Source organism: Haliotis rubra, unplaced genomic scaffold, assembly GCF_003918875.1.
Source record: "Haliotis rubra isolate DU_JTF1 unplaced genomic scaffold, ASM391887v1 Scf762, whole genome shotgun sequence".
NCBI classification, from domain to species: domain Eukaryota; kingdom Metazoa; phylum Mollusca; class Gastropoda; order Lepetellida; family Haliotidae; genus Haliotis; species Haliotis rubra.
Genome location: NW_025767482.1, coordinates 388,262 through 409,616, shown reverse-complemented (window position 1 = coordinate 409,616; position 21,355 = coordinate 388,262). Strand labels below are relative to the sequence as shown.

The window sequence follows — 21,355 nt, the reverse complement described above, 5'->3', positions numbered from 1 at the left end:
ATGTGATCCAACCAGTGTAATACATACATAGTCAGTGGTCGGAAAGTAACACGTGTGATCCAACCAGTGTAATACATAGTCAGTGGTCGGAAAGTAACTCGTGTGATCCAACCAGTGTAAGTGGTCGGAAAGTAACATAGTCAGTGGTCGGAAAGTAACACGTGTGATCCAACCAGTGTAATACATAGTCAGTGGTCGGAAAGTAACACGTGTGATCCAACCAGTGTAATACATAGTCAGTGGTCGGAAAGTAACACGTGTGATCCAACCAGTGTAATACATAGTCAGTGGTCGGAAAGTAACACGTGTGATCCAACCAGTGTAATACATAGTCAGTGGTCGGAAAGTAACACGTGTGATCCAACCAGTGTAATACTGTTTCAAACCGACTCCAGGGCGCTATATTGTACAAGTTCATCAAACAAGTCTTTACCCTTCATACCAAACTAAACCTGTGTCTGTGGATATTTAAGACTGTTTTCTTGTCCAGTGATGTTATATCTTTACACAGCATTGTCGTCTAGAAATATCGTCCACAAAGGTGTTGTTATTCGTCGACAATGGTATTGTTTTTATTTATATATATATATAAATAGTAGATGGTTTTAATATATCTCATGCATGTGTAAAGACACATGTACACATAGACACGCCATCGTAGGCACTCCGAGTCACATATGGTCCCATGTCTGTCGTACGAGGTCACTTAATTGGTTTTATACACCAACAGAACAATGCATGGGCAAGGTTGTTATGCAATGAAATCTCATTTCAATATCGTAAGTCTTAACTTTCAGCATTGCCTCTGTTACACAATTTATATACATATTATGCTGTTCCCGGTCAGAACACGTAAACCAGTATTTCGTTTGGGATTTACAACTTGATACCTGAGACCACCTTGTGGTGAGTAGTCTCACATCACTGGGGCCTTTGTTGACCTTCTGCCGAGGACCCGGGTTCGAATCCCCATATGGGTACAATGTGTGAAACCCATTTCTGATGTCCCTCACCGTGATGTTGCTGGAATATTGTTAAAAGCGGCTTAAAACTAAAACTCAGTCAGACAGTTTGTTGACCTTCTCGGCTTAGTGGGATTTCAAATCGTCACTTCTTCATATGGAGGAGGCCGACCAGGATTCATGTCAATGTTAACATGCGTCAGTGCGGAGTGAGCGCCGCGCCTGATGTCCTCATAGTGCTGACTCTGTGGACGCTGACCACCGGAACTCTCCGTGTGTTGACCGTCGGCTGGACCTCCCTCGTACAGGTCATTGTCCACCATCACGTTGTCCGTATTACCGGAGTCTGTCGAGGGGGACGTTGATGCATTTGCAGGATCCACAGAACCTTCTTTATAGACAGAAGGGATTTCAATTTCTTCATACTGAATGTTTGATTTCTCTTTCTCTGATTTGGAAATCTTTCCTTTACGTTTCTTCCTTTTCTTCTCCTTGGAAGACACACCATTGTCTGATGATTTGCTTCGTTCTCTCCTCTTGTTCTTCGTCCTCTTCTTCTGATCGGACTTCATTTCCTCGACATCTCTGTCGGCTCCCTCCGACGTCTCCGGGACAGGAAGACCTTGATCAGAAGATGGAGATGATGGAGGGGGGTGAGGAAGGAACACGGGGGGATCCTGTACAGCTTGTAGGTTAGTTGTATGTTCAGACACCTCACCTATTTCCTGATAGTCAGGTTCACTTACATGTCTTCCACCTTTACTGACTGGTCGCTGCTTTGTCACTTGCTCCTCGGTAGCATTGTCGTAAGCGTGGACACTGTCTCTCACTGATTTGTCTCTCACTGACTTGTCCCTCACCGACTTGTCTCTCACTGACTTGTCTCTCACTGACTCGTCTCTCACTGATTCGTCTCTCACTGATTTGTCTCTCACTGACTTGTCTCTCACTGACTCGTCTCTCACTGATTTGTCTCTTATTGTTTCGTCTTTCGTTGATTTGTCTTTCACTTCATCTCGGTTCTTCGTTGACCTGAATTTCTTAGGAATGACTTTGGCGTACAGTTCCTCCAGTCGTTTTGAAGTGTATGGTACAGCCGAACCCGGGGTAGCGCTTAAACTAGAACTTTGATCTCTTCCATCTGAATTCGCCACACTGACCTTGACATTGTAAACTTTGATTGCTCCGTGAGCGTGCAGTTCAGCATACTCGGCACTGGGTGGTCGACGTATCTGGTCAGCGGTGGTACAGTATGGTACATCTGTCACGTAGCGCGGCATCTCATGGGCTTCGTCTTCCTTACGTCCATTGCTTGGCTTCTGTGTTGAGCTGAGATAGGGTTTCAGTCTCTTCCTTCTGCAATATGTATACATGCACAATCTAAAACACTTGTGGGAGATATCGTTTAATGGTATCTGTAAAGATCAGTTAAACCGGGAAGGGTGTTAACATTGCAGTGATCAACATTTCAATAAACATATTCTATATTCTGGGGTACACTTTTTCGGTGAAGTACATATTGTAGTACTTTTTGAAGGTTAAGTCCCATCCGGGATTCGAATCCACACTTTCAGATTGAGGCACTATTTTAAAAGGACAGAAAACCGTGATGCACTCCACAGAGATGCACTCCACCACAGCGATGCAATCCACCACTACAGACAACTTGTAGTCAAGATCAAGACAGGATAACTAGACACGGCCTCTAAGGCTGAAAGCTGGGTTCACAGCAGTGATAAGACTCAACCCAATAGATACTAGAGTACAGACTTTACAGAGCGACAGTTATCCAAATCATGGCACATCGTGTTGTATTTGATGACCTCGGAGAGGGCAGTGTGTATTCATGGTGTATGAACGGATTGACCTTACCTCAGCATAATGAAGATAACTATGACGATGAGAGCAGCGATAACAATGACAGCAAACACGCACCCCACAGCAACAGCAACTGTACTACTGTCACCGTCTGGGAAAGAAGTGTCACGGATTAGGAATATAAATGATTATACAATGGGGTTATCCAGGTATATATCCTTTAGTGAAGCTCGTCACCATTCTACACAGATGTGGGGGCCACATCCCTTCCAGACATACATACGTAATTTAAGATGCAAACAAATATAAACCAAGATTTATTTCAAAATATTTGCTTGTGTATAGTTGTTCGACAGGTACCGACACATTACACCAGACTGTTGACCGATACTGACAAGTAGTAAACATTGTAATGAAAGTAGCGTGCGGCAAAGAAAACAATGATAAACACAAAGTGTGGCTACAATCACCTGGTTGTCTCTGTGTTCTGCCCGGCGAGGTACTAGCTACAGCTACAGTGGTGTTAGAAGTGGTGAGAGAGGAGAGAGAACCTGGACAGAAACACCAACATATTGAGGTGAAAAACGGAGTAAAACTAACCCCTCGACTTTACTATCTCCTTCCTTTCTGTGGATCCATGGGTCCTTGTATCATGTTTTACTTCTGGTTCCATCACGCCTATTACTACTGCCACCTAGAACAATTGACGCCCGACTTCATATAGCCAAACACACACACCCCACCCACCCCACCCACCCACCCCACACACACACACGAACAGTAGCTCTACCCTCCCTCTGCCTCAGTACTCAGGGAAACACCTCTTTCCACCTGAAGGCCTAGCTCCTACCAGGGTGATATTTTGAAAACCAGTTGTACCATATTTGGGATAGATGATGAAAGTGACACCACTTCATAGACGAATATATAGGCCCATGGTATGTGTCTTGGGGTTTATTATTTAATAGTAAGTTTCTAGGCTGTTTAACGGCAGTCATATATGGACAAAGACATGCAAGATCAAACAAGTATTCCCAATACATGATAATTACCATCCCTACATGAGAAACTAAAAAGAACAGACGTAAAGTCATAACTGCGTGTATTTCACTATTGTCATTTGATACAAATATCAACAATGTTGCGCAGTACGATGTATTTTACTATTGACTGGTGTTTTGGGGGTTTATTGCTGATAAGAAAGTTAAGTTCAGTGAACTATTTGTCAAACTAAGGTAATCCTCAACTGAATAATAGCAAAATAAAGAAGGAACGATGCAGTAACCGAACAGGCAATGAAACAAATGTTTACTACATGCTATGTGCCCACGCTTACAGACACGTAATAGGACTGCACTAAAAATAATTCAAAGTAAAGATATTTAACGTGCTGAATAGATCTACATACAGCTATACAACCTGGATATACCATACAAGAGATCAGTGATAACACCGACCTGTATCGTGGGTTGTCCTGTCCGTAGTAGCTGGAGTGATGGAGGGCGGGGGTGGACTTCCATTGCATGCTACTTGTATTGCGGATGAACCTAAATAGAAAAATGTATTCCCTTAGAAAAGGAGAAGGCTTCATGGTTTATATACAGTATATATGAAACATGGGCGAATCCAGGAATTTTGTGTGTGTGTGTGTGTTGTGTGTTTCCCTGAACCCCCCTTGGCTTCGCCAACGCAATTTGTTTTTTTTTCAATGTGGTCTTAAGTCATTTCCATCCGCCACTGACATACACATCACTGCACATGTTTAAATAACATTTATTATGATAGTCTGGTAGACTGCGGACTTTGTGTACCCCTCTGATAAGTGATAATTGTCACGGCTTCCACAGCCGAAAGCAATGCCATTTAGAAAGTGGTCAAATGTAACATATGTAATGCAAAGTGTAATCCCAAATATAACATACATATATGTTACATTTGATTATTTTTGTGCCCTGAAAGTGCCAATTAACACTTATCAGAGGGGTACGCAAAGTCTAGAGTACCAGTTCCGACTCAACCCAACAAAAGTACAAGAAACGTCGTGCTCTAGAATTAAAGAAATTGTCATCCATATATACTAGTCTTGTTCTATCTGACTTCAACTTCCAAAAATGCCACACAAAGAAATCTGTACTTTACTAAGTGTAATCCCAAATCTAACATGTTTACATAAGATTTATTTTCTGATAATACTGTACCTCAAAATCCTCTCGTCAGTATTCAAGGTGGGCCACTCGGATACCTGTACAATGTCTCTGTCTGGGAGTGGTGTGTTAATCAAATTGACCATAAAAGATTTACATACCGGGAATAAAGTCTTACCTTCTACTTTCAACCACAAAATTTCTTTTTTCTTTGCTGAAGCTGGTATTGCGTCAAAGACTATCTTCAGACTGTCTGTGCTGTTCATGACTAAACTGTTGTAGGCAATCATTCCCGCTGTAAAAGAAGTCCAGGTGGATGTGTCTCCAGTCAGAGTCAAATTGGCTCTTACATCCCCCAGAAGGGTGAAGTAGTATTCAAGGACAGTCACGCTCAAGTTATGACCAGTGACGTCACATGAGCACGTGCCAGAAGATGCAATGTTCAGACGTGGATAATTGGGCGAGGCCAGATAGAGTCTGTTGACGTTCTGTTTGGAGAGTTGTGTAACATTGTTGCAGACATCAATGGGGGCGTCTGGAAGACAACGTTCACATTAATATGTTTTAGAAACATCGACCTTCCTACTGCTGGAAACAGTCCAAGCTGCACGGTTTTGTCTGTTGTGAGAGGTCAACAAAAACCAGTAACAATGGTCAGTGACATGTAGGTGACATCTAAAGTTAGCTCTAAAGTTGTAGTTTGAAACATTTGTCACATTATTTGTGGTGTGGCGATATTGTACACCAAATGTTCCATTCATGTAATATAGCGACAGAGGACTCCTTGTACTGGTTTCGCAAACGTGGGCAAATCCTAACTCTGGGCCTACCTTTAGAATACAGCACCACAAACTCTAAAAATACGTCATAATACCCTTTTACGTAATATAACGTGATTTTGTTCGAAAGCACGTTCTCGAAACAATGCCCTATGACGCCTAATCATAAATTATAAATTACAATTGCACATTTATCACAATGTTGCGCAATGTGCAATTACGTTACCTACCGGATATACATTCATAGGATATGACAGCTTTGTAGTTTGTTGTGTCTCCACAGACTGCGTCCATCCAGAACTTCTGCACCTCCATCTCACATGTAGCCACACCGTTACACTCTGTGTACAGACTGTCAGCCTGAGTCTCTTGACGGAACACACAGCTGCCACCAGGTGGAGACTCACAATCTGCTGTCATGTTCTGGTACTGGACACTGACCACATGGATTATCTCCCCTGTCTCACACGTCAACTTCAGTGATTCCGAGGTAGAGTTGGTACAAGTTTGTACAGTGCGGAGGGTCTGACCTGAATGTAAACATAAAGATATCAATACTAACTGAAGACGGAGGAGATATGTTTTGTGTGAAAGGCATCTCAAGTACTCATTACTTTGATACAAAATAGTAATACAGGAGTCCAATACGCATGACGTGGTCAAATTCCGTACTGCACCCCAGATTCCGTATTGAACCCCTGCCGGTTCTACTTTCTTTCGTTTTATTAAGTAACTCGAAGATGTAATGGGGTTCTTCGAACTCGTTGTTTCTCTGCTCCCATGCCATCTTCTCGTTCAATACAAACGATCCAAATGCACTAATATGACGTTCTATATATGTATCTATGCATAGTATGACCAGAAATTATTGAGAATTTTAGGAATATGTTTAATTGGATTTCTAGTATATACAACCTTGACCAGCTATCAAGTGCTTGGTTTCATTCAAGAGAGACAACTCAGTTAATCCTTCTTCATTAGTTTGTGAAGAGTTATCACCCTTTGTTTACTTGCTAGCAGACGACATTTTCAGTGATCCTCGGTATGGATGATTTAGAGAAGAGGAAGTTGATTTTAGAGTATTATAACAAGGACATCAGATCAGCTAAAGTGATTTCAAGTAGACCAGGCATCCCTTTGTCCACTGTTTATCATGTTTTGAAAAATATTGCAAATGGATATGGCATTAATGACCAGGGAGGCGCAGAAATATGGTATTCTTGTTTCTAAAAACAAACGAAGGAGCTCAGAAAACTTAAGGCTGGATATGATTGATAGAGGAACTGTGGCTGTCTGTAAGGAGACAATTAAAGCTGCATGCAATGGGTTGGCAAAAAAGTCAAAGAATTCCATCACCGATCATGAAACCTGAACAAAAGGAGCAAAGGTTGAACTGGTGCTTACAGCATAGAAACTTTAACTGGGACAATGTGATTTTCTCAGATGAAAGTTCTGTGTGGCTGTTTCCTAATACACTGAATTCGAAATTCAGGACCAAACAAACTGAAAAACCTTTGTATCAGCGCCCAAAGTACAGTCCAAAATTTATCGTGTGGGGTGGCATATCTGTGTCAGGGGCAACGCCCCTCTGTGTATTTGAAGGGAATATGAACAGTGAGCGGTACACAGATATTCTCGAGTGACATTTACTTCCATCTGCTCACATGTTCTTTGGAAATGTTTGGATTTTCCAGCAGGACAACGACCCAAAACATCGTTGAAAGCATTCACAGGCCTAGTTTCGGACCCACAATATGACATTATTAGATTGGCCAAGCTATAACCCTGACCTAAATCCAATAGAAAATGTTTGGGGACTTATGAAGGAAAGTGTCAATAAGAAAAATCTGACAAATATTGCTGAAATGAAAGAAGAGGTGGTCCGATATTAGGACAGCATGGACCACGACTTTCTAACTTCTTTGATCAGTAGTATGCCCCGCCGTATTGAAGCCTGCATTGCTGCCCATGGTGACTTGACAAAATACTAACTGTTCACCTGTCTTTGAATCTGGAGTTATGTTCTGCTAATATTCACATTTATACGTGAGTGATGAGTGGAAAAAATTAACATTTTTACTATCATTAATTCTCAATTATTTCTGGTTGTACTGTATCTATCTATGAACTCACCGCGGGACGCATGTAGTAGCCATCCAAGGATCGCCAGGCTGAAGCCCGTGCCCCACATTGTCCACGAGACCTCCCCCATCCAGTTATAATGTACCCCACAGATGACCCAGGGTCAGCTCTGTCCTTCATGCACCACAGTGAGCATAGTCGTGGTACATGGACTGTAATGTCAGGAGATTGTCAGGCTGCCCGCAGGATCAGCCATCACTACAGTCTTCTGTTGTGTGTCTCACGGGGTTGTAATGGAGTCCACCAGCTCTGTTGTGTTTCTTACTGCGAGTCTGTGTCTGTGTCATGCTTCACTGACACCGTGACATATCAGCTGAAATCTGTGTGAGGAGAGCCGATCCAGGAATCTGTCAACAACCGGGTTTAACTACCATCACACACGCCCACTGCGGGTACAGCGTCCAGGATTCCCATCATGTATAGATCTAAGTGTCTCTCTACCCAGTTCTACAACCTGACTGCCACAGTTCCTGTCGATGTAGGTATAGCGATCTCGCCCCGCTATAAGACAGACGTGTGTACACAACATTCATGAATGTACTGTCAACAGTCAGGTTTCCTGCAGGCAAACGAGAATGGCTGGTGTGATCGACATGATTAGTGATCAATATGGTGTTTATTATCCTTACACAGAAATCATTGATAGAATCTGTATTGAATGGAGAAATAGAGAAAAGAATTCAATATTTCAGACTCAGATTTCCGAAACATGGACGTCTGGTGTGTCCCCCGCACTATCACGCATGTCAACAACAACAACGACCTGGTCACTTGCCACGGGGGAAGAATGTTGATGTGTGAGTTGTACCCCATTATAACGCGGCTATTATTGAAATAATTATAAATGCAATATAAATGTTTGGCACATACCTTTTTACCGTCTGTGTATGACAAGAGGTTCTTTGTTGGCTGAGTGTCTGGACACAGAAATGTTTAGAACCATAATGGATCCGGGTGCGTTATAGTGAGGTAAATGGTTCGGGTGACAGCGTTATAACCTGTCTTGGTGACACTCGTGTCACAAGCCCGTTGTCAAGGTAAACAATAGTGATGGGCGTGGGAATCAGGTTGTGACGGGACTGGTTGGACAAGACAGACAGCCGACCGAGGGACTAATCACGCTCCACCAGACACAGGTCGTTCTTTTAGGCTGAACATTTAACGGAAGAGTATTGTGCTGATATTTATGTGTGTGTAGTGTCGCGTGTGTAGATGTGATATCAGTCGACATGCATTGGTCAGATGTTCAATGACGTGTCATATGTGTACTGCTGCTGCTACAGTAGAACCTCATTGTAGAGTTACCCATACCCGGCTACAGCCCTAATGGCATCTTCGATGGACTTCGCTCGGGTTGCCTTTGCGGGCAAATAACAGTAGGTGTTAGCACGCCTCGTGTTTCCTAGCCAGTGATTACACGGCACTTCAAGACAGCGCTATAGCTGTAAAACGGGGGACTTAGGGAGGTACACAAGCCCCTCCTGGGATACTGATGACACTGCCACCAACGGCAGTAACAACTTGTACAAAAAAACGCCAGACTTTTTAGGTAACACCACAGTGTTGTGACATTTAAATAAGGGATGACACTGGTCAGCTTTAATGAGTGAGCAGGTTTAAGCTTAAGCGAGTAGCAGATCCCGTTACTCACAACTTGTATAATCAAATAATCAAACAGCAGTGAGCATTTCTCTCTGCTTACAAGTTATTTCTGATAAGTACAATGATAATACATGTGGAAATAGTTATATTGTACAAGAAATGATAATTCAGTTGATAAAACACATGAAATCATGTTACTGCACAATATGGGATAAGTACAATGATAACACATGTGGGACTAGTTATATTGTACAAGAAATGATAATTCAGTTGATAAAACACATGAAATCATGTTACTGCACAATATGGGATAAGTACAATGATAACACATGTGGAAATACATTGTAGTTATATTGTACAAGAAATGATAATTCAGTTGATATAACACATGAAATCATGTTACTGCACAATATGGGATAAGTACATTGATAACACATGTGGAAATACATTGTAGTTATATTGTACAAGGAAGGATAATTCAGTTTATATAACACATGAAATCATGTTACTGCACAATATGGGATAAGTACATTGATAACACATGTGGAAATACATTGTAGTTATATTGTACAAGAAAGGATAATTCAGTTTATAAAACACATGAAGTCATGTTACTGCACAATATGGCATAAGTACAATGATAACACATGTAGGACTAGTTATATTGTACAAGAAATGATAATTCAGTTTCTATAACACATGAAATCATGTTACTGCACAATATGGGATAAGTACAATGATAACACATGTGGAAATACATTGTAGTTGTACTGTACAAGAACGTCATGCAGCATTCTGAATCGTGCAAAGTCTGGGTGATTGCTTGTGCGTTCCGTCCATTCAGCGCTGTATTTGGTAGCGATTCTGTGGGTGATTAGTCTCTTCCACTCGTATTTCCACTCGTATGTTGCTAGTCAAGTACCGATTCAGAGTGTCCAGCAAGTTGTACTTCTGTAGGACATTGATTATGTGAGGTATGAAGCCTGTCTGTTGATTGTTGCGGTTATGAAGATATTGATATATTCTTCTGTGGAGGAGCCTCTTTGGTAGGTTGTCAGGTAAGAGTGAACACAGTCTATGAAAAAACATAAGTTGACGCTTTGAGATCTCTTCTGTAATAGGCATCCAGTTGATCATACTGAGACACATATCTGTTCTTGTCCTTAGTTGGAAGCCTTGTAGAGATTTTGCCATATAGTGCCATGTTGTGGAGAGCTACCGTATATCCTGCTGAGAGAGCTGTGTCCACAGTTCGCAGCCATACAGCATACAAGGTAGAACTGTTTTACGGACAGTATCGTCGGATATGAGGGGATTAACACCTTTTGGTTTTAAGCCAATCCTCATTAGAGCATGAAAACACGATTTGGTTTTTCTAAAAGCTTCCTTTACAACATCTTCATGTTTAAGGTTTTGGTTTAATTGTACTCCCAAGTGTTTGGTAGAGGCAGTTGTGGAGACATGATCGCCTGTTAGGCGCCACTTAAAGGTTGAGGAGTGACCAGCTTTGGACCCAAACACAATTACGATGCATTTGGAGGGGTTAAGTTCATACCTCCACTTCTGTGAATACTTCGACACAATATCCAAGAGGGTCTGCAGGGTCTCTGGTGTGATTGCAAGTAGGGTGATGTCATCAGCCAATGTTTGATTTCCAAGTTTAAGATCAATAACATTCACACCACATCTTGATGCCTCAAGTTCGTCAAGAAGTTCATCAATGAAAATGAGATATAAGAGAGTGGACAACACACCGCCTTGTCTTACACCTTGGTGTACGGGGAAGAGTCTAGACTGAATGCCATTTACAAAGATTGAACTCTTGAGGTTGGTGTATGCGTTGGTAAGGATTCTCCAGGATTGCCCTGTAATGCCAAGTTGATACAGCTTCAGAAACAGGCCGTTGTGCCACACTGTATCAAAAGCTCTTTTATTGTCTAAAAATGCTGTATAAACTTTGCTTACTAATTCAAGATTTTGACATATTGATTCCGTTAGGTTGAACTCTGCAGTCATGCATCCGATTCAACTTTGGTAACCCTGTTGTTGCTGATTTGGAATTGTGAAGTTGTTTAGCGTGAGCCAGGATGTTAGTCTGTTGTGCAAAAGTTTCTCAAAGAGCTTATAAATGACAGGGAGCAGGGTTATTGGACGATAATTTCCGGGATCGTTCTTTGGTTTGTTGCCCCCCTTGTGGATAGGAATAATTATTCCTGACTTACAACGATTTGGAATAAAACCGAGCTTTAGCATTCCATTGAACAGGTTTACTATATATGCTGTTAAAGTTTGTCCACCATAGATGATGTGTTCGTTTTGTACATTGTCATCTCCAGGAGCTTTTGACTTCTTGAGGTTCTTAACTATGCTGCTGGCTTCACTCCGGGTAACTTGTTCTTTCAGGGCTGCAATGTGCTGAAAAGATTCTGATTGTAATAATTGAGAAACCTTTGAATTTGTGGCGTTGTAGAATTCATCATCGAATTCGGGATTTCGTAAGGGGGAGTGTACTGTTTCATAAAAGTCAGCAAAGACATTCCCTATGTCGTCAGAATCCCAAGTATCTCTGTTGTTATAGGTGAGATAAGCACAAAAGTTGTTTTTCTTTCCTTTTCTTCTGTTTATCAGTTTCCAAAAGCTTTTTATATCATACTCATATGAGCTTTCAAATTCCTGAAGTGAGTTTTCGGTGTATTCTTGAATGGCTCTTCGTTGGGCTTTTCTGAAGTCACGTTTAAGACCTTTATATTTAGAGTAACTCTCGTGTTCTGGCCCTCTTGGACATCCTTCGTTTATCCATAGACGTTGAGCTTGTCGTTGACGTTTGTGAGCATCCTTCAGTTCCTGTGACCAGTAAGGTTTTGTGTGGGGATTGAATCTTGATAATGGTAGAGTAGCTGTGCTTGCTTTTGTGACACTTTCCGTGATGTGCCGGTAGAGGTAATCTATATCACTAGCATCAGTTATATCGTCACTGGGGTTTGCCATATGTAATTCCATGCTTAGTGTATTTTGATAGTCTTTGAGTATTGTTTCATCACATTTTTTTCATGATGTCAAGGGTTTCTGTGGTGTCACATCCGCTTCAGGGTGATAACGTACATGTAGGGAGACAGAGACTGGCAGGTGGTCTGAGACACAGTTGAGATCATCTTCTGGGTGAATCAGAAAGTCTTTCACAATTAGCTGATGTTCCCTTGGCACGAGTACAAGATCTAACATTGATTGAGAAGGGACAAAGGTATATGGTAAGGAGTCAGTATTCTGAAGAATAACTAAGTTATTATTATCGAGGAAGCTTTGTAGCAGGCCGGATCTTCTTTCTGTGAAGCAGTTGTGGCGCTGAAGTGGGATGTTGGAATCGCCAAGGAAAAGCACTATTCCTTTACTTTCATAGAAACCATATAGGTCTTGAAGTATGTCAATTTCTTGTTTCAAAACTTCATATCCATAAGAGGAGGTAGGCATGTAGACGCCAAACAGATAAAGTGTTGACAGGTCTCGAACTTTAATCTCAATCCCAATTATACGAGAGCTGTTGATGATAATTCAGTTGATATAACACATGAAATCATGTTACTGCACAATATGGGATAATGATAATACATGTGGAAATACATTGTAGTTATATTGTACAAGAAATGATAATTCAGTTTATAAAACACATGAAGTCATGTTACTGCACAATATGAGATAAGTACAATGATAACACATGTAGGACTAGTTATATTGTACAAGAAATGATAATTCAGTTTATATAACACATGAAATCATGTTACTGCACAATATGGGATAAGTACAATGATAACACATGTGGAAATACATTGTAGTTATACTGTACAAGAAATGATAATTCAGTTTATAAAACACATGAAGTCATGTTACTGCACAATATGGGATAAGTACAATGATAACACATGTAGGACTAGTTATATTGTACAAGAAATGATACTTCAGTTTCTATAACACATGAAATCATGTTACTGCACAATATGGGATAAGTACAATGATAACACATGTAGGACTAGTTATATTGTACAAGAAATGATAATTCAGTTTATAGAAAATGAAATCATGTGACTGCACAATATGGGATAAGTACAATGATAACACATGTAGGACTAGTGATAGTGTACAAGAAATGATAATTCAGTTTATAGAAAATGAAATCATGTGACTGCAAAATGTTGGATAAGCACAATGATAACACATGTGGAAATACATTGTAGTTATATTGTACAAGAAATGATAATTCAGTTGATAAAACACATGAAATCATGTTACTGCACAATATGGGATAAGTACAATGATAACACATGTGGAAATACATTGTAGTTATATTGTACAAGAAATGATAATTTAGTTGATAAAACACATGAAATCATGTTACTGCACAATATGGGATAAGTACAATGATAACAAATGTGGAAATACATTGCAGTTATATTGAACAAGAAGTGATAATTCAGTTGATAAAACACATGAAATCATGTTACTCCACAATATGGGATAAGTACAATGATAACAAATGTGGAAATACATTGTAGTTATATTGAACAAGAAGTGATAATTCAGTTGATAAAACACATGAAATCATGTTACTCCACAATATGAGATAAGTACAATGATAACACATGTGGAAATACATTGTAGTTATATTGTACAAGGAATGATAATTCAGTTTATATAACACACGAAATCATGTTACTGCAAAATGTTGGATAAGCACAATGATAACACATGTTGAAATACATTGTAGTTATATTGTACAAGAAATGATAATTCAGTTGATAAAACACATGAAATCATGTTACTGCACAATATGAGATAAGTACAATGATAACACATGTGGAAATACATTGTAGTTATATTGTACAAGAAAGGATAATTCAGTTTATAAAACACATGAAATCATGTTACTGCACAATATGGGATAAGTACAATGATAATACATGTAGGACTAGTTATATTGTACAAGAAATGATAATTCAGTTGATATAACACATGAAATCATGTTACTGCAAAATATGGTATAAGTACAATAATAATGTAGGACTAGTTATATTGTACAAGAAATGATAAATAGGTTTATATAACACATGAAATCATGTTAATGCAAAATATGGGGGTCATTTTACATAAAGATTTATTTTCAAATACAGCGCGAGTCCCTTCAAAATATTAACATTTGTTGAAGACATAAGTTGTTGTAGATTTTCTCGGGAAGGGTAGTGATGAAAATATTTTGGAATGAACTTATTTCTGCTAACATTATAGTGAGGGCAATCCAAATTAAATGAAATTCATCTTCGACAGCCATAGTGTCACACTTATCGCATATTAGGGCAGATCGGTCAGCGCTTTCTTTACTTTTCTTAAAACGTTGGTGCTGAATCTTCAGGTTATGAGAAAGTATACGAAACTTGTTAAATCTTTATCTATAGAATTTGATAATAAATATAATTCTGTAGTTAATAATGATTTATAAGAACTATAATGGCAAAGAAATGTTGAACTATTGAGTTTTTACACCAACTTTAAATTTCTAAATCTATGCATCGCTGTTTAAACAATCTTCGAAAATATTTCATATCTCCACAATCATGGTCGATATAGATACAGTGGAAACCTGATAACTAAAATTTCAAGGGACTCGCCAAAATTGTTTACTTATCAGGTATTTTACTTATCCAAACTTATCAAAACCCGGAAATGACAACCATATACAGCAGAACAACAGCCAACATTTGTAAGTAATATGACATAAAATTTCATTGAGTTAAGTAATACATTTATAATACAAAGTAATAAAAATCAAACATAATCAAACAAAATATTTTAGTATAACAGTTTAACTTATTACTCCACAAAAGCTTTTTCTGTGCCTGTCATATTGGCTGCGACCATGCATGTCAACCTTTCTTTGCTACGCTTTCCACCGTGACAATGAGTACCTTTAAAGTCCAAAGTTTTGTCAGGCAACAATTTATAAAAGATAAGCAAGCATTTTTTTTCAACTGATCTTATTCCGATTTCGTCGCGAGATTTTATTACTTGTCACGTGACCGTAATGACGGCCTGCTTCAAGTCATTCATCATGTAAACTTGATAAACTCACTGACATTGCTAATTGGTCTACTCACTGATACTCGCAAGCTACATAAAACAATGAACAACTTATCAGGGCTGGCCTTTACTTAGGCGGTTTCCACTGTATATGGGAATCCAGTTTTAAAAAGTAGCATTCTGATGTGCGACACCCAGTTTGTAGTGCCGTGTTCATCTTGATCTTTCATCATAGTATAACAAGCGTGCGGGTATCTATTCGCATTCATACGGATCAGTCTGCACCAATAGCCAACGCATTTACAAAAGTAATATGCACCTACGTTATGCCACCCAATCTCTCCCAGTACTGCGCTGGATGAGCAGTATTTCCTTGTACAAAGGTATCTTTTAAAGAAGGCACATTGGACTTCATCAATAGATTCTCGATATGTATAACCCCAGATTTCACAACCATACAAAAGAAAAGGTAATATTTTAGTGTCAAACATTTTAGTAACTGTTTTAAGTTAAGTGACATATCAAAATATTTACTGAATATACTAAATATAGGAAAACACGCCTTCCTGACTTGCAAAGCAATAGTTTCACATGCGCGTGACCATACTAGTGTGGAAGTGAATATTATACCAAGGTTATTAGTATTGTGTAATTACTGACATCTGCATACCTCTGTAGAACCATTTTTCAACCTTGTTTAAGATAGCCACCGCTGAGAAAAACAATAATATTTGACTTATCTAATTTTACTTCCATGCCCCATTTATCACAGAAAGATTCCAAAACATTCAATTTTCTTTGTAGATCAGTAACAGAATCCGATACCAGGACAACATCATCTGCAAAAAATAATAACTTGATCAGGCCAATGGCATCGCTTACAAAAATGCCATTTGTATTACTATTCTCTAGTTCTGTTACCGACTCATTTATGAACAGTATGAATAGCAGAGGGCTGAGCATACAGCCTTGTCTTACCCCGCATGACGTTGTTAAAACATCTGTACGGCGAGAATCAACCTTTACACATGCACAAACGTTTTCATACATACTACATAGTCGAATGCTTTACGGAAGTCAATAAAAGCGGTATAGAAGCGATGTTTTGATTTTCTAATATATTTTTGACACAGGGCATGTAACACAAATATATTATCAGTTGTGGAATAATCCTCCCTAAAACCAGCCTGCGATTCCGATAATAACTGATTACACTCAGCCCAATGTCGTAACCTTTCATCCACAATGGATGTGAAGACTTTACCAATCGGAAATCAAAAGTGCAATATTTTGTAATTGGGTTGACTACCCTCGAAACGAAGCACCCGGGATACCGAACCCAGTCAGAGCGGGTGGGCGTGCACTTAAGTGCAACGAAGCATTTCATTGCATTTGCCGATACGCTCACGGCGCTTTGTGTGTGTATAGAGATCTTGGGTTTTGTCAATACATGCTCATTTTTTGTGCATGGCATTTTGCAATCAACAGACATCATAACATGTCATGTGTACAATTATCACACTTGCCTGTCTGTGTAATTACATTATGTGACAGAGACAGAACTCAGTTGCTCGAGCCATAAATCAATGCGTTTTGTTTATGGTGTATCGTCTGATAGGTGTTTAAATTGCATGTAGTCAATGATTGAAGGTGTGTATTGCATATTGTCATTTGCAGACAGGCAGGCAGACACATAGGTGTCAATAAAACAGACATGAATTTTGTCTGTGACAGAGGCACATCTATATCATGGTTAGAAATTCTGACAATGCTAAAACACGACGTTGCTGTTAAGTATCGAACTAAGAAAGTGACTCAATAAGAAGAACGTGTAGTGAAATAGTCAAATGAAATTATATAAACAGTTAAATCGGTAATCTACTGTCATAACATATAAAAAGCTCGCGCCTGTGAAATATCAACAAAACATTTGAAAAATAGCTCACATCAAAGCCTACTCCGAGTACTCACCGCCAGCGAAGGTTTTCCGTCTTGAAATGTCGAACGCCTCCCTGGTTGACACATAGCCGAGTAGAGCTAGATCCTTAACAAGGCTCTTTTATGTAACGAGCTGATTATTTACTAATTGTTGTTTGTGTATACAACCAAGTTTAGACTATTCCTGCTCACGACCTTATAATCCAGGCATCCCGCTTCAAGCTGCGCGAACCTATTCACTGCGCATGCGCTATGAGCGCAACGCATGCAGCACAGCTGTTGACCCCACTTTTCACCCTAGCTGGGGTGAATTTAGTGAATCGTTTGAACTCCGATTTCGCAGGGTTTTGTTTCATCGCGTTATGTTTCAACTTCATAAGTTGAATTTGCACTTTAGATAATTTGTTAACTTAAGTCCATACCGAAAGGTATCAAAATCTGCAAAGTTGTGTTTTGCATGGCATGTGACCTTTAAGATTCTGTTAACGGTGTTGAAGCAATAGTTATAATTCATTCGGATTATGGAAGAGATGTATTACAACATAAACTTCGCCTTGATACAGATGCAATATTGTTGGTATCCACTCTCAATTACACACTGTCCTCAGCTCTGGTTGTCGTCTCAGAACCTACAAGACTATACACATGCAGTTTCCCGTACTCGTGATCCAGGTTGGTGTAGGGACTCAGCCCGCTGTAGATACCCGGGGTACTTTGTGTGTCTGCCACATCACCGCTGGGTACAGGGGACTCCACGTGGTCACGTGGTTGCATCACGTTGTCATACTGTGTGCAGGTGGGCTCCTCGTTTGTCTCATCTGGTGATGATGAAGAATTCCTCAAAGGTTTCAGAACTTTGCTGAAATGAAAATCAAACCCGTGGTAAGATGAAAGAAAAAACACGTTCCGTTTCATCTTCTCCCGACAGATTAAATACAGTGAATGTGTTTCTATAATTTGCCTGTTGGTGTAACAGCAACTTGACAAAACACCAGGTTCGACAGTTTTACAGACATTCTACGAGGGTCGATCAAAAAGTACGTAGCCTAACTATATTCTCGATATCCTTTTTATTTTGAAGGACTCATTAGCAAAGCCATATCCAATATTTCACATGTGTGGGTAATGTGGTTAACCAGATATTTGTCATCGCAACACATTGGGGTGTAATATTTCTAACAAAATTGCAGAAAATGAAAAACGATTTGTCTTTTGGTACCTCTTGGATAATGATATGCCCTCAGATAATAGCAGAGGAAATGTGCGACTACAATGACGACGATAGTACTCACAAGTAGAGTAAGAGTGCGACTACAATGACGACGATAGTACTCACAAGTAGAGAAAAAGAGTGCGACTACAATGACGACGATAGTACTCACAAGTAGAGAAAGAGTGCGACTACAATGACGACGATAGTACTCACAAGTAGAGTAAGAATGCGACTACAATGACGACGATAGTACTCACAGGTAGAGGAAGAGTGCGACTACAATGACGACGATAGTACTCACTGCGACTACAACGACGACAAGTAGAGGAAGAGTGCGACTACAATGACAATGACGACGATAGTACTCACAAGTAGAGGAAGAGTGCGACTACAATGACGACGATAGTACTCACAAGTAGAGGAAGAGCGACTACAATGACGCGACTACAACGACGACGATAGTACGACTCACAAGTAGAGGAAGAGTGCGACTACAACGACGACGATAGTACTCACAAGTAGAGGAAGAGTGCGACTACAATGACGACGATAGTACTCACAAGTAGAGTAAGAGTGCGACTACAATGACGACGATAGTACTCACAAGTAGAGGAAGAGTGCGACTACAATGACGACGATAGTACTCACAAGTAGAGGAAGAGTGCGACTACAATGACGACGATAGTACTCACAAGTAGAAGAAGAGTGCGACTACAATGACGACGATAGGAAGAGAAGAGTGCGACTACAATGACGACGATAGTACTCACAAAGTAAGAGGAAGAGACGACGCGACTACAATGACGACGATAGTACTCACAAGTAGAGGAAGAGTGCGACTACAATGACGACGATAGTACTCACAAGTAGAGGAAGAGTGCGACTACAATGACGACGTAGTAGCACGATAGACCAGAGTGACTACAATGACAGTAGTAGCACGACACAAACCGACACAAACAAAACAACGTCACTGTCACCTACAGCAAGAAACAAATCACGCCAATGTTATGCCTATCTCAGATTCAAACCAAATGTGTACGAAAGTGTGGCTCGACTAAATACACCTAGATGTTTACAAGTTATCACTGATTAAGATAGGACTCGTTTAGGAACATTCAGAGATGTATCATAAAAGAGGAAAAAGTCACGTTCATGTACAAGTAATATTGGAGCTGGTGATCGTGGGTACTCTAATATGGTGGTTCTAAACATTTAGCCGCTGTACCTTCAAAGCAATGTACATAGTGTGGAAACCTATATAAGACGTGGTACATCACACTGAACTGCTACAATTGAATGATACAAACTTATCTGTATTGAAGAAATACAACAACATAATCAGTTCTATAATCACATATGTAGTCTGCACTAAACACGTAGTCCATGGGACCGTCAACGTGGAAAGGTAAACGCATTTATCTGATATGATAAGGTACATGCCTACATAGACTTACCGACCCTACAAGTAAAACGTCGGGTAAACCGGAGTGGGACTGACAAAGATAAACAAGCTTCTTCATTCACACATGTGTTCCTGGACAACAATAGATAAACATGTGTTGTGTTAAACACACTGACAAGTGCTTCCTGGACAAAATGGAAATTATAACATTGAACTGAGTGTGCGCTAAATAAACATTACCCTACATCGACACATCAACAGAGTGTAGGCTAACCCAACGTTACCCCACGTCCACACATCAACAGAGTGTAGGCTAGCTAAACATTACCCCACTTCCACACATCAACAGAGTGTACGCTAAATAAACATTACCCTACTTCCAAACATCAACAGAGCGTAGGCTAGCTAAACGTTACGCCACGTCCACACATCAACAGAGTGTAGGCCAGCTAAACGTTACGCCACGTTCACACATCATCAGAGTGTAGGCCAGCTAAACATTACCCTACTTCCACACATCAACAGCGTGTACGCTAAATAAACATTACCCTACTTCCACACATCAACAGAGTGTAGGCTAGCTAAACGTTACGCCACGTTCACACATCATCAGAGTGTAGGCCAGCTAAACATTACCCTACTTCCACACATCAACAGAGTGTAGGCTAGCTAGACGTTACGCCACGTTCACACATCATCAGAGTGTAGGCTAGCTAAACATTACCCTACTTCCGCACATCATCAGAGTGTAGGCTAGCTAAACGTTACGCCACGTTCACACATCATCAGAGTGTAGGCTAGCTAAACATTACCCCACTTCCACACATCAACAGAGTGTACGCTAAATAAACATTACCCTACTTCCAAACATCAACAGAGCGTAGGCTAGCTAAACGTTACGCCACGTTCACACATCATCAGAGTATAGGCCAGCTAAACATTACCCTACTTCCACACATCAACAGAGTGTAGGCTAGCTAAACGTTACGCCACGTTCACACATCATCAGAGTGTAGGCCACCTAACATTACCCTACTTCCACACATCAACAGAGTGTAGGCTAGCTAAACGTTACGGCACGTTCACACATCATCAGAGTGTAGGCCAGCTAAACATTACCCTACTTCCACACATCAACAGGGTGTAGGCTAGCTAAACGTTACGCCACGTTCACACATCATCAGAGTGTAGGCTAGCTAAACATTACCCCACTTCCACACATCAACAGAGTGTACGCTAAATAAACATTACCCTACTTCCACACATCAACAGGGTGTAGGCTAGCT

General features: G+C 40.1%; 1 protein-coding gene across 7 annotated transcripts in view; it reads right to left on the bottom strand.

Moving 5' to 3' along the window:
* Positions 1-630: 630 nt before the first annotated feature.
* The window catches only part of LOC124260417, a 60,173-nt gene continuing 39,448 nt past the window's right edge, over positions 631-21,355 (bottom strand). For 2 of the 7 annotated variants that reach the window (XM_046694727.1, XM_046694722.1), the window contains exons 5-7: positions 3,251-3,331; positions 2,835-2,931; positions 631-2,318 (exon numbers count right to left, since the gene is read on the bottom strand). In XM_046694727.1, coding sequence (XP_046550683.1) covers positions 1,100-2,318; positions 2,835-2,931; positions 3,251-3,331 — 1,397 coding nt within the window. In that variant the 3' untranslated portion in view covers positions 631-1,099. Of the gene's footprint in view, positions 2,319-2,834; positions 2,932-3,250; positions 3,332-4,237; positions 4,328-5,102; positions 5,460-5,933; positions 6,234-7,836; positions 8,405-8,715; positions 9,034-21,355 lie in introns of those variants that run through there. The other 5 variants (XM_046694725.1, XM_046694726.1, XM_046694723.1 and 2 more) reach the window with 5 other exon arrangements.